Here is an 11,690-nt window from a genome sequence, read left to right on the forward strand (position 1 = left end):
GTCTCTAATTTTGTCTTTAGTTTTGACGGAAATTTTTTGACGTATATGATTTTCATCAAAAATTTCATCACTATTTTTGACGAAATATTTTTCGTCAATAAATTCCGTCTATATTTGAGACTTTTCTAATAATATCGCATTTAAAAATGATTCACAATTATATAGTTTTAATATTTTAATGCTAAGGGTAGATAAGTAATTTTTAATATATTTTCCCTAAAACCCTCCAAAGTTGGAGAACTTTAATTTTAAGAAGAAGGAGAGTTTGGGAAGATTTAGTAAAAATCCCCAAACTCTTCCCCTCTTTTTTATAAACTCACAAACAAGAAAAGGGCTTACTAAAACCCTTCATTTTCTTTCCTTTCCCTCCTAAAACCAACTCCCAAACAAAGCCTTCGGGTACAAGGTTTCCTTGAGTAAGGGTAAAATGTTCAAGAGAAAAGTGGATGACATATTTCGGGTTATGCTTCAAGTTGCGGAGGTAGATTCTGCAATGTAGTTTTCTTTTGTTTTCTTTTTTTCTTCTGAGAAAATATAGTTAAAAAGTGGGTGACGTGGTGTGGCCAAGGCTGTGTAGCTAGTTTTGTTTTTCTGTTTTCTTTTATTTATTTTTCCAAAAAAATAAAATTCCTCACCTTATTAAAAAAATAATAATTAAATATTATAAAATTTATTAGCACAAAATTTATTATTTCTTCAAGTTCAATAAATTATTGTGTGATTGAAACAATCACTTAACCGTTTAAACTACTTCAACTTTTAAATTGAACGGGTTTAACAAGAAAATATAGAATATTATGCATAGAGGAATTTGCTTATTCAGTGGAGAATATAATACATTCAGTTTATTTCCATCATTAAGTATTACTGAATGTCTTGTCTTATTACATGAATTCCATAACTTCTGTCAGCAGTTTGTGCAAGTTGACAAAGAATATTTCAATCTTTTCATGAGAATTTTAGATCAACTTGTCATGTTAAGAAAAATACATATAAATATTAATTTGTAGGAAGACATCCAAATTCTACATATAAGAGAGTTGTGTTCGTCTTTCTTTAAATGATACAATAAAAAATAAAGTAACAGGTGAACCACTCGTAAAAAGTATCCACGTGAGAACATATGGAATATTATTCTAAAAACAAAATCAATTTACAGTTAATTTTTTTTTAAAATAATTTACAATAAAATTTAACCTTCAGTCCCGTGCAAAGTCGTTTAAAAAAAATAAATGAAACCAATATTCAAACACCAAAAGCTTGATAAACTCTCATTATTCAGAAAATATTTAAATAAAATCCAACAGTCATTCAGTATATCATACATAGGTATAGAAAAAAAAAAAAAAACAGGAAATGTCTATATAATAACAAACCGTTAATGGTTAATAATAATGGAAATATTTTCGGACAGTCACAAAATGGTAGATTTATTACTGCCCTACAATAATGAATAACATACAAAGAATACAATGAAAGACATAAAAAATAAATAAAGAAAAGTGCATCAATGTAACCTATATAATAACATTATCAATTAATAAAAACAAAAACAAAAAAAAAAATCCCATAAAAGGATCCACCTACTGTGGCAAACTTATTCATGACAAGCTCCTCATTGTGCAGTTGCAAACATGCAAATATATTCAATGGTGAACACTGAGGGAAGCTGAAATGAATCTCTCCAAAATATCTAACACATTGCCAAAGAATGATTACTGTGATAATATCCGAAGACCTGCTTCTAAATCTACCAGTGTGATGGTTAGAAGTTCTTCTGTATCTATACAGTCAAAGCTGAGCCTTAGGTCCAAATTTTCTCTAGCATTAACCAACATGGTATCTACCAAACCACCATTTGTCTCATTACGCTGCTTTTCTGTTGTTTCCCTTTCTATCAATGCCCCTAAAGCTTCTATACTGCAACTGGGATGCAACTTGAATCCATATAGCAAACTATCTTCTCCTAAATTATTCATCTTAATGTGAATGATTTCCGCTAGTTCTTTTGAATTGAAATCATTAAAATGAAAAAACTTGGTCACTCGTCTACAAAAACCTTCATTAGAAGCAATTACTCGTTTCATTGGTTCGTCATACCCAGAAAATATTACTACAATTTTTCCACTGTCCATGACTGACATAATCTCCTCCAAGGCTTCCAAACCATAGTCCTTATCATCTGACTTCTGCATTGGTATCAGTCTATAAGCTTCATCAACAAAAAGAATTCCACCTTCTGCTTCCTTGATCTGTATACAATGTTTGAAGTTTGAACTCACTTGTTAAGCAACACAATCATGTTAGGTTTCTAAAAGCTAAAGCACATGTAGAAGGAGGAGTATTCCAAAGCCAACAACATACCTTCCTCCGGGTTTTTGGACCAGTATGACCAACAAATTCACCAACTAAATCAGTCCTTTGAACTTCTGTCACTTTATCTGTAGGTAGAATTCCCACCATATGGAGTAATCTTCCGAGGATCCGCGCTACCATAGTTTTGCCTATCAAAAACAGAAGTCAACTTAGCAAATGTACATGATATTAAAAAGACAAAACACAAAAAATACAAGTAATAAGAGCCCGTTTGTTTCCCCTTTTAAAAAAAATAACTTTTATCTCTTCCTTATTTTAGAAGTCCTTTTTACAAAAGTTAAAGCTATTTATATTTTTATAAAAATATTTAGTTTTTGAAAAAAATATTTGGCTTTTGACTTCTACTTTTTTTAGAAGTTAAAATTTTTAGCTTCTGGAAAAAGTAGTTTTTTGGCTTTTTTTGTGACTTCTGCTTTTTTAAAAGCAGACATCCACATGAACTAAAACTGAAAAGTGCTTTTTTTCAAGAAAAAAACAGCTTTTGAAGAAAAAAAAACCCATCTAAACGGGCCCTAAATCTCAGTAGGGGATGACATGAAGTAATTGAATGAAAAGAAAAAGAAGGCAGTCAAGATTGATGGTGTTGCATTTTCATTTTTATATAAAAACAAAATTACGTCAGTGCGTAATCAGAATGTGCACTTTCATCAATCTAAACCAATAAGGAGCGAAACGCTTAGGTTGTAATGCTGCATTAGTTGTGGAAGTCATGAGAAAAGGATAGAAGTTCAAAAAATCTTGGCATTAGTATAAGTGAGGTGCCAAGGGATGCATGAAAACTCAATGATGCTTGCAATAAATTAACTTCAGAACTAAGTAACATTTCCCTATACCAATTATTGAGTGGTCATGCAAATGTCTATATACAAAGGGAAGATTGAGCCAAGACCTCCTAATAGAAACATGAGAATTCAATAAAATGAAAAAACAATAACAAGTTTTCTAGCACGGATGGTAAATGGAAAACAATGAAATTAAGTGCAGGATGAGACATCTTGCCAATACTTGTTGCAGACAGTATGAGCACTATATTACAAAAATAATCTGTCACCAATAACCTGTTCCAGGATTGCCAAGAAAGGCCATATGAGGGGATCTTCTCATGCCAACATGCAGACCAAGAGCTCTACGCCTCTCATCCAAAAGCATGCCCTTTGCCCACTTCCGTAGTTGTATTTTTAGATCATTTAGACCCACAATATTTGATAGTTCCTTTTCAAGCTCATCCATTTTAGCTTTGGTTTCACTGCATGCTTCAATAGCTCGTCTCTTCCTCTGATCTTCAAGATGCCAGAGTAGTAGTTCCCTGAGTTTCTCAGTTCCAGGGCCTTGGGAAAGATGATTTAAAGGAGTCATTCCCTCCTGCAATTCATAGGTTTGAGCATTTATTATGATTTCACTGAAAATGTTAAAATAACATAAAAACAGGAAATTAAATTTACTACATTGTCCTTGGCACTGCAATCTGCATTGTATTCAAGCAATGATTTCACAGTTAAGAATTCTTCTGCTCGTAGTGAGTACCAAACAGCAAGGTGTAAAGGTGTCATACCATTCTGCAAGTAAAAGGTCGGGAACAAACATTCACATGGATGATGATGCATAAAAACGAATCTTTTCTTGGTTTACACTAAATTAAATGACAGATGAAGTAACAAGAAAGTTCACATTTGCTCTAGCTTCAACAAAAGCACCATTAGCGAGAAGTAACTGTGCAGCTTCATTGCACCCATTCTTTGCTGCCATGTGCAACGGAGTTTCTCCATACTGCAACAATGATACAAAGAAACCTTTTGGGATTACAAGACACTTACTAGAATATAGATCATACATGTTTACACTCAAACAATAACTTCAGCAAAAGATTGCGGAGTACCTACCATATTCTTGGCCTCCATCTCAACACTATCTGGTCCTTGCCATCCAAGAAGAAAATTAACTATCTCAGCCCTATTGTGACCAGCAGAAACATGAAGTGGTGTCTGCGCCATCTGCATTTAAAACAACTTAGATCTTCAGGCGTATAACATAAATAAAATTTCATAAAAATCATACGAAATCCTATAAAATACGAAATTAAAATGCCAGGATATATCCAAGCCATGCAATAAACCCACTAATGAAGTACACACCACTTTTTTAAAACGTTATTACTAGAAACCCAGAAGTAAGCAATTGGAGAAAAAGATCATCAATACAATAATATTAATGCCATCCAATCCCCTGACATATTTGTCACATAAACTTCAAGCAAAAAAAATAAAAATACAAATACAAATGATCAGCAAAGAGAAGCCATAAAAATAATTCTTTCCCGTGCAAGTCTAAAGATATAGTCTTCACCCTGAAAATCTACCCAATTCCTCTTCAACCAAATTAGACCAAAAAAAGGGCGAAAGTTTTTTGCCAGTAAGCTTTACCCTCCGGAGAAATCTCCGTTGGGACTAGCATATTCAACACCCAAGGCACTATGCTTGTATCAAAATTTTCTTTTGACTCTTATTGTAGCTTGCATTTTGAACAGAGAAAAGGTACTACTATAGCTAAAAAATGAGGATTTAGCTAGACTAATAATCAAGCTAATCTAAAGTTGTCATCTTTTCCTACAACCCCACTAAGCCTATTCTTTCATAAGATAATCGACAAACCTTCCATCAAATCACGAGTCTTGACCAAGTAGATCTGAATGTCATGCACATAATTCCAAACCCTCAATTCACAAGAAAGTGAGAATTAAAAAATAACATCAACCCACTAACAAAAACATAAACTTTCCTCAAACACAACAAAATAAAAGATCCATATTTCAAAGTTAGAGAAGATCAGACACCACCAATAAAAAAAAGATCATATTTTTTAAGATGCCCAGTTGGTAGAAATAAAAAATAAATGAGATCTTACAACAGGGTTTCTCTCATTGAGAAGAGAAGGGTTATCTCGAAGTAGCCTTTGGAGTCCAACAAGGTCCCCAGAAAGGGCACAACCATGAATGGTGGCTGGCTTGGTAGGTCTTGACCGTTGATCTTGGGACCTGTTCATGCTGAATTCCAAGGAAAAGAAAGAGAAGGGTACAAGAAAAAAAATAAAAAATAAAAATGGGAAGAGAGTAATGGTTCAATTCAAGATTGAATTGAAGTGTGGAGACAAAGAAGAGAGAGAAAGAAAGTGTGTTTTTTTATTTTTTCAGCTAAATATTCGGCTTGAGTCTTTGGCGTTCAGCATTCCCCGCTTCCTACTCTTGCGCCTCCTCAATCTTCTTTCTTTCTCTTTTCACTGCTCTTTAGTGCTTTGCTTTTTCCATTCGTTTCTTCCCTTCTTCCTTTATCTTTCTTCCCTAATATTTTCTTCCCTAATAATGTAATGATTTATCTTTTTAATGTATTCTTAGATTAACTTATTTTATATTTAGTATAATTTATAATCAAAGGTTTTATTAGAAAAAAAATACATCCAAACATGGTCTAATATCAATAATCTAAATATATTTCCTCCTACCTCCTAGCTTAATTGCTTGAACAAACTTTAGTAATTGCCAATTGCATTTGAAAAAATATGTATAATCAACCAACAAAGCCCAGCGTAGTTGGTAGATAGCTGGGTTCCTTAAGCATGCTGACAGGGTTTGATTCTTGACCGTATGTATGGAAAAAGCTTTGTTGGGAGAGGTTTACCCACTTAATGTGATCTCCCGCCTTAAAAGGATTAGTCTTCAGCTGTCGGCTGGAAGATACTTGGGAAACCAAAAAAAAATAAAAATGTATCATCAAATCAAACATATTTCTAATCTCAATAATCTAAACAATTTATTTACTAAAAAGTTTTTAATATGTTGTTCTTTATGCGCTAAAATAATCTTTATTATTAGAAAAGATTATGTCACAAGAGGATAAAAATGCACGAATCAAATTTCTTTTCACACTTAATCGTATAATAACAATAGCAATAATAAATTAATAAGAATAATAGTAATATATACCCTTAATAGGAGCTAAATGAAAAATATAAACTAAATGAAAACATAAATTAATTGAAAAATAAATGAAAAACATAAGCTAAATGAAAAGCGGAAGCTAAATGAACAACGAAAACTAAATGAAAAACAAAAATTAAATGAAAATAGAAGCTAAATGAAAAATGGAAGCTAAATGAGAAAACGAAGCTAAATGAAAAACGAAAACTAAATAAACAACAGAAACTAAATGAGTCAGCAATAGCTGAAGTTTTCCTTCCCAAGTTGGGCTCATGATATGGGCTAGACTCATGGCTAACTCATTCTTATTTATTAAATAGGAAAAATCCATCTATTCGCTGGTCATACTTTGTGTTTCGATATCTGTTGAAATGACTACGAGATTTGATCTCATCCGTGATCTGACACCATCTAAAGAGCAATGGAGGATCAACATTAGGATTATCAGACTCTGGAGACAGCCCAACTTTCATCGACCTGAGATGGGAGACAATATCGATATGGTTTTAATAGATGAACATGTGAGTTTTGTTATGCACTTTTGGGTCCTATAACTATTTTTTATTTTTTTTGGTGTGGTCCTATTACTATTAAACATTGCTTTTGGGTCCTCCTTCTTGTAATAACAGGGTGGTAAGATTAGCTAATTATGCTAAAACTAATTTTATACTTATAATTATGTATGCATTAAATGCAGAATATTTCCAAAACAATATTTGTTTCTCTAATACTCCCTCTCAAGTTGGAGCATGCATATTTGAAATGCCCAACTTGGATAACATATAGGTGACTAATCTTAAATGACGACTATTAATATTGAAATTTTGTTGGCAAAATTAATTAAACCAAATTAGCCATGACGGTTTGTTAACCTCACGTATTTTATTTTGGTTCATTTTAGCCGTGATGACTTGATGTTTAAAAAATTCATTTAAATTTATCGTAAAATTTATAATAATGAAAATAATAACATGAAATTTATTTTAATAGGATTAGCTGTTTTGAGATAGCTTGTTAATCGTACAATTATCATTTCAGATTATTTTAACTGCGACAACTTGATAGTCCAAAACCATCAAATCCCAACTTCTAAATGTTTTTCTTTAACTATTTTTAAAATTAAAATCAATCAACACATAAATATTTTCTACAGAACAATGTAAGCTTTGAGTTCCCTATTGCACCGAGGGATACGTCGGAGCGGAACCCTTCCCGTCAAGTTCAAAAATAAATTTTTAAATGTTAGTTTCTTTTTCAATAACCAATCTTAATTTTTTTAGAGTGAAACAAATATTTAAAAATTTTCCAACAATTTGCACATTTAATACAAGGTAACCGTTCTTTTAATGGATAGTGTAGGGTGCTAACATATTCCCTACACATAATCGACTCGAGAATCCACCTCTGTTTCCAAAGACTAATTTTCCCAAACAAAAAATAATTTTTCCAATGTTTTCCTAAAAAAACTTTGGTGGCGAATCCACCTCTGTTGCGACAGGCAGCACAACATGTTTCTCTCTCTGTCTATCTCTTTTTTCGCTCAAGTTGAAAAACAAGAAAGAAAGGTAATGATTCTTTCGAGCATAATTAAATAGTTGAAATATTTGCTTTTAATTTTTTTATATGAATTCAATGATGATGATGAAGATGATAATAATGATATAAAAAATATTATAATTAATGATGACGAGGATAATAGTAGTAATTCACTTTTAGGACTTGAGACTCTAGTAGAATCTTTTTCATTCTTTGATTATGTACGGAATTATAGAAATAAAATGATTATATAATGTTATATACGCAAAAAATTTAAGATAATAAAACAATAAAAACATACATTATTTTTATTGTTTTATCCTAAAGAATTAAAGTGTAAAGTATGGTGAAAGAATTTTGATGTGGAGATTTTTTTTTTGGACAAAAGAAAAAAAAATTGGGTAAATATCATATCGCCTTATCCCGTACAAGCCAAGACTAACTTGAACTTTTGTAGGATGTGGGGTCGATTACGTGGCTGCAAGTAACCATGAAATAATATTCGAAGTAATGTACTTCTACGCGTATATGGCCTCGAATTTAATAATCCATAAATCTCTTCCAGAACCAGTGTTGTCTCCATACTTTCTCAGTCATCTCTTCAATTGGGATATTCTTTGTCTCTGGAATTAGGAAGACTGTGAATAATGACATGGCAAGCACCCAAGCCGAGAAAAATAAGAAGATCCCAAACTTGAGGTGGCACAACATGGACAAGAAATCCTGTGCAATGATAAAGGTGAAGAGCATGTTTGTGAACACAGCCACACTTTGCCCGGCTGATCCAGCCTCTAGTGGGAATGTCTCACTGGGAATTAGCCACCCAAGTGGGCCCCAAGACCATGCAAAAGATGACACAAATGTGCAAACCATGACCACCACCAACATGGCAATTCCCTTGCTCAAGCTATCTGAGTAGTCTTGTACCTTTAACCCATGTATTATTCCGATCACCATTTGAGACACAAACATTTGAACACCAGCTTCCAACAGGAGCACCCTTCTCCCTGCTTTGTCAACTAAGAACACAGAAACCAATGTGGAGAGAACATTCTCAGCTCCTGTGATCACTGCTGAGTACAGTGAAGCATCATGCTAAAATCCCAATGTGTTGAACAACACTGGAGCATAGAACATGATCGCATTGATGCCAATCATTTGTTGGAAGACCTGTATCAATAGGAAATTCAAAATAAAAAAATTGATCAAGACACTAATTAACAAATTCTTATCTCTGCCAGTTCAGCACCTAACAATTTATATGCTCGTATATGAGTCAAAATAATATTTTTTGGTTTACGATTAATGACAAATATGAAAAATAAGCAGTGATCTGCAACAAGATGGCAATGATCAGAGGAGGACGATTGTGGCGCTTGAAGAGGTTGGTGAAGGGGTTCTTGACCTCTTTAGCCACTTTACTGGCTTTAACAATATCTTCAAATTCAGGGTCAACATTTTCTACACCACGAATCTTCTTGAGCACAGCCTTTCCTTCATCCTCAAAACCCCTCTCAATAAGACTATTGGGAGTGTCATCCACTATGAGGGCCCCCACTGTTAGCATCAGAGCTGGAATGCCTGCCAACGCCACTTATATCCTCCACCCATATCCACCTTCAATCCTATTCTCCAATTTACACAATTAGAGTCTAATACCAAAATTTCAGTTAATCAAAATAAAATTATATAGTCTTTGTGCCTATCAATTATTTCTATTAATTATATAAGGATTAATTATTAAACTTACTTTGCAGTAAACCAGTTGACAATGTTTGCTATGAGAATTCCGATGGTGATGTTAAGCTGGAACATGATGTTATGTGCTCCACGAATTCTTGTGGGTGCAATCTCAGAAAGAAAAACTGGTACAACCTGTCGTGAAAATTGTAATTCATCAAGAATGAGCAAATATTGAATGAGAAATTAAGATAATGTATGAAATTGTACGCCAAAAAGTAGAGTGAAAAGGAGAATAGATAAGGACCTGATTGGCGAAACCAACACCGCAACCAAGTATGATCCTGCCTATAATGAGGAGGGGAAGGGTATTTGCCACTGCATTGAAGACAGTTCCAACAATGAAGAAAATCCCAGAAATCAACATAGTTTGCTTGCGGCCTAGTTTTCTGGTGACTCTAGAGGCAAATACGGTTGCAACCAAAGCTGCAAGGTAGAGAGAGGATGTGAACAATTGAAGGTTTTGATTGTCATATTTGCAGTAGTTACTATCAATCTCGTGCTCGTCCTGTGTCCTTATGTATACTTCTGGGAAAAACTTTTGCAGAAGGCATTGATGTGACACCGTCTGCATGTATTCACATAATTATACAATTCACAATTAATTTTCACACATTAAATTATATGATTTTGTTTATGATTTAATTTAATCTAATATATATGAGAGTGATGATATTCTAACTACCAAAAATTCTTGCCAGTGGCTTACTACCTATCACATCACCATTGGATCAAAGAGAGAGAATGTTAAAAAGTTTTTGAAGAGAGAAAAAATGTTAATTTAATGATGATTAGATAGATAGTAAATTGGTAGTGAAAATTTTGGTAGTGAGAATATCTCTTCTCTGCATATGGAATGTTATTAAGTTATATATATATATATATATATATATATATATATATATATATATATATATGAGGTAGGATCCACCAGTGTCAAATTTTAAATTTGACACCTCATCTGAGAGCCGTTAGATCAAAAAAGATCAATGGTGTCACATGCTTGCAAATCAGAGTCGTTGATCTTTTTTGATCTAACAGCTCTCAGATGAAATGTCAAAATTTAAAATTTGACACTGGTGTCAAAGAATCTTACTTATATATATATATATATATATATATATATATATATATATATATATATATATATATATATATGCACCTGAAATTCCAATATCATAACCGAACATAAGACCACCGGTGGCGGCCATTATGCAAGAAATGATGACAACAAATGTGATCTTCGCTTCGAATTCGGTGTTCCCAGCAGATGTAAATCCTCCGCCCGCCATGATTGCTAGCTAAATGTCTTGCCCAATTTACAATGATTGTCTGTCTAATGTCTTTGTAGCAGCTTAATTGGTTTTTGTAGCTTGACCTGTCTTTGTCTTTTTTAACAGGGAGAGTACGTACTTAAAGGCGATGAGATAAAGCTATTGTGTGTGTAACTAAGAATTGTAATTAAGATCGAAAAGGTTCTGTTCTGATGAAGTTTTTGTAACAATATGACGCAATCAATATATATATATATACAGGGGCTGTAAAGGTGCCACACGAGGTAAGGTCAACAAGTTGATAACAGAGTGGATATCGTTATCTTTAGATCAGTTTGGATTCGGTCAAAAATTTCCACCGGTTATATCTAATGTAAAACTGTAATATCCAATAAGTTGGCAAAAAAATTAAAATATTGTATTTAAATAAAATAATTACGCATTTAATGTTGTTTCGTAAAAAATTACACATCTACTGCACAATGTGACGCCAGTTTTGGGCGTCACATGTGACGCCCAAAACTGGCGTCACATGTGTGCTCTATATATTTCCTCACCCCCTCCATTCAATTCACACATCTTCTCTCACTCTTCATATCTCTCTTCTCCACCAACATTCCTTTATCTTTAATTTAGTATTTGAATTTTAGTTGTAATTCTATTTAAAAATGAGTTCAAATCCTGATTCTGTTCGTGTTGTGTTATATTACAATGGTAGGAAGGTAGAAGGTCGACGAGGTGTCATATTCGAAGGTGAAAAAAGGCCGACACGTATCCAACGCAACACAACCATT

The 11,690-nt window shown here is 33.2% G+C and overlaps 1 protein-coding gene and 1 pseudogene across 1 annotated transcript; both read right to left on the reverse strand.

Moving 5' to 3' along the window:
• Positions 1–1,444: 1,444 nt before the first annotated feature.
• On the reverse strand, positions 1,445–5,649 carry LOC133293805 (uncharacterized). The gene is made up of 7 exons (XM_061492405.1): positions 5,278–5,649; positions 4,257–4,367; positions 4,045–4,143; positions 3,822–3,932; positions 3,435–3,738; positions 2,365–2,504; positions 1,445–2,252 (listed from the first exon to the last, which is right to left on the reverse strand). Exons 1-7 carry the CDS (start codon positions 5,413–5,415, stop codon positions 1,716–1,718), a joined length of 1,440 nt encoding a protein of 479 aa, XP_061348389.1. The 5' UTR covers positions 5,416–5,649; the 3' UTR covers positions 1,445–1,715.
• Positions 5,650–8,422: 2,773 nt separating this feature from the next.
• Positions 8,423–10,914, reverse strand: LOC133293804 (sugar transport protein 13-like; annotated as a pseudogene).
• Between the last annotated feature and the right edge of the window lie 776 nt (positions 10,915–11,690).

The sequence above is a fragment of the Gastrolobium bilobum genome, unplaced genomic scaffold, assembly GCF_033153095.1.
Source record: "Gastrolobium bilobum isolate Gb01-03AN ecotype WA unplaced genomic scaffold, APGP_CSIRO_Gbil_v1 utg68430, whole genome shotgun sequence".
Classification (NCBI taxonomy): Eukaryota; Viridiplantae; Streptophyta; class Magnoliopsida; order Fabales; family Fabaceae; genus Gastrolobium; species Gastrolobium bilobum.

What these genes read in the sequence shown, in the direction of transcription:
- LOC133293805 (XM_061492405.1), bottom strand. Translation starts at nt 5,415, where the DNA reads ATGAACAGGTCCCAAGATCAACGGTCAAGACCTACCAAGCCAGCCACC. An exon ending in TCAATGAGAGAAACCCTGTT is followed by an intron (nt 4,368 to 5,277) that starts GTAAGATCTCAT and finishes TTTTAAATGCAG; the next exon opens with ATGGCGCAGACACCACTTCA. An exon ending in AGATGGAGGCCAAGAATATG is followed by an intron (nt 4,144 to 4,256) that starts GTAGGTACTCCG and finishes TCATTGTTGCAG; the next exon opens with TATGGAGAAACTCCGTTGCA.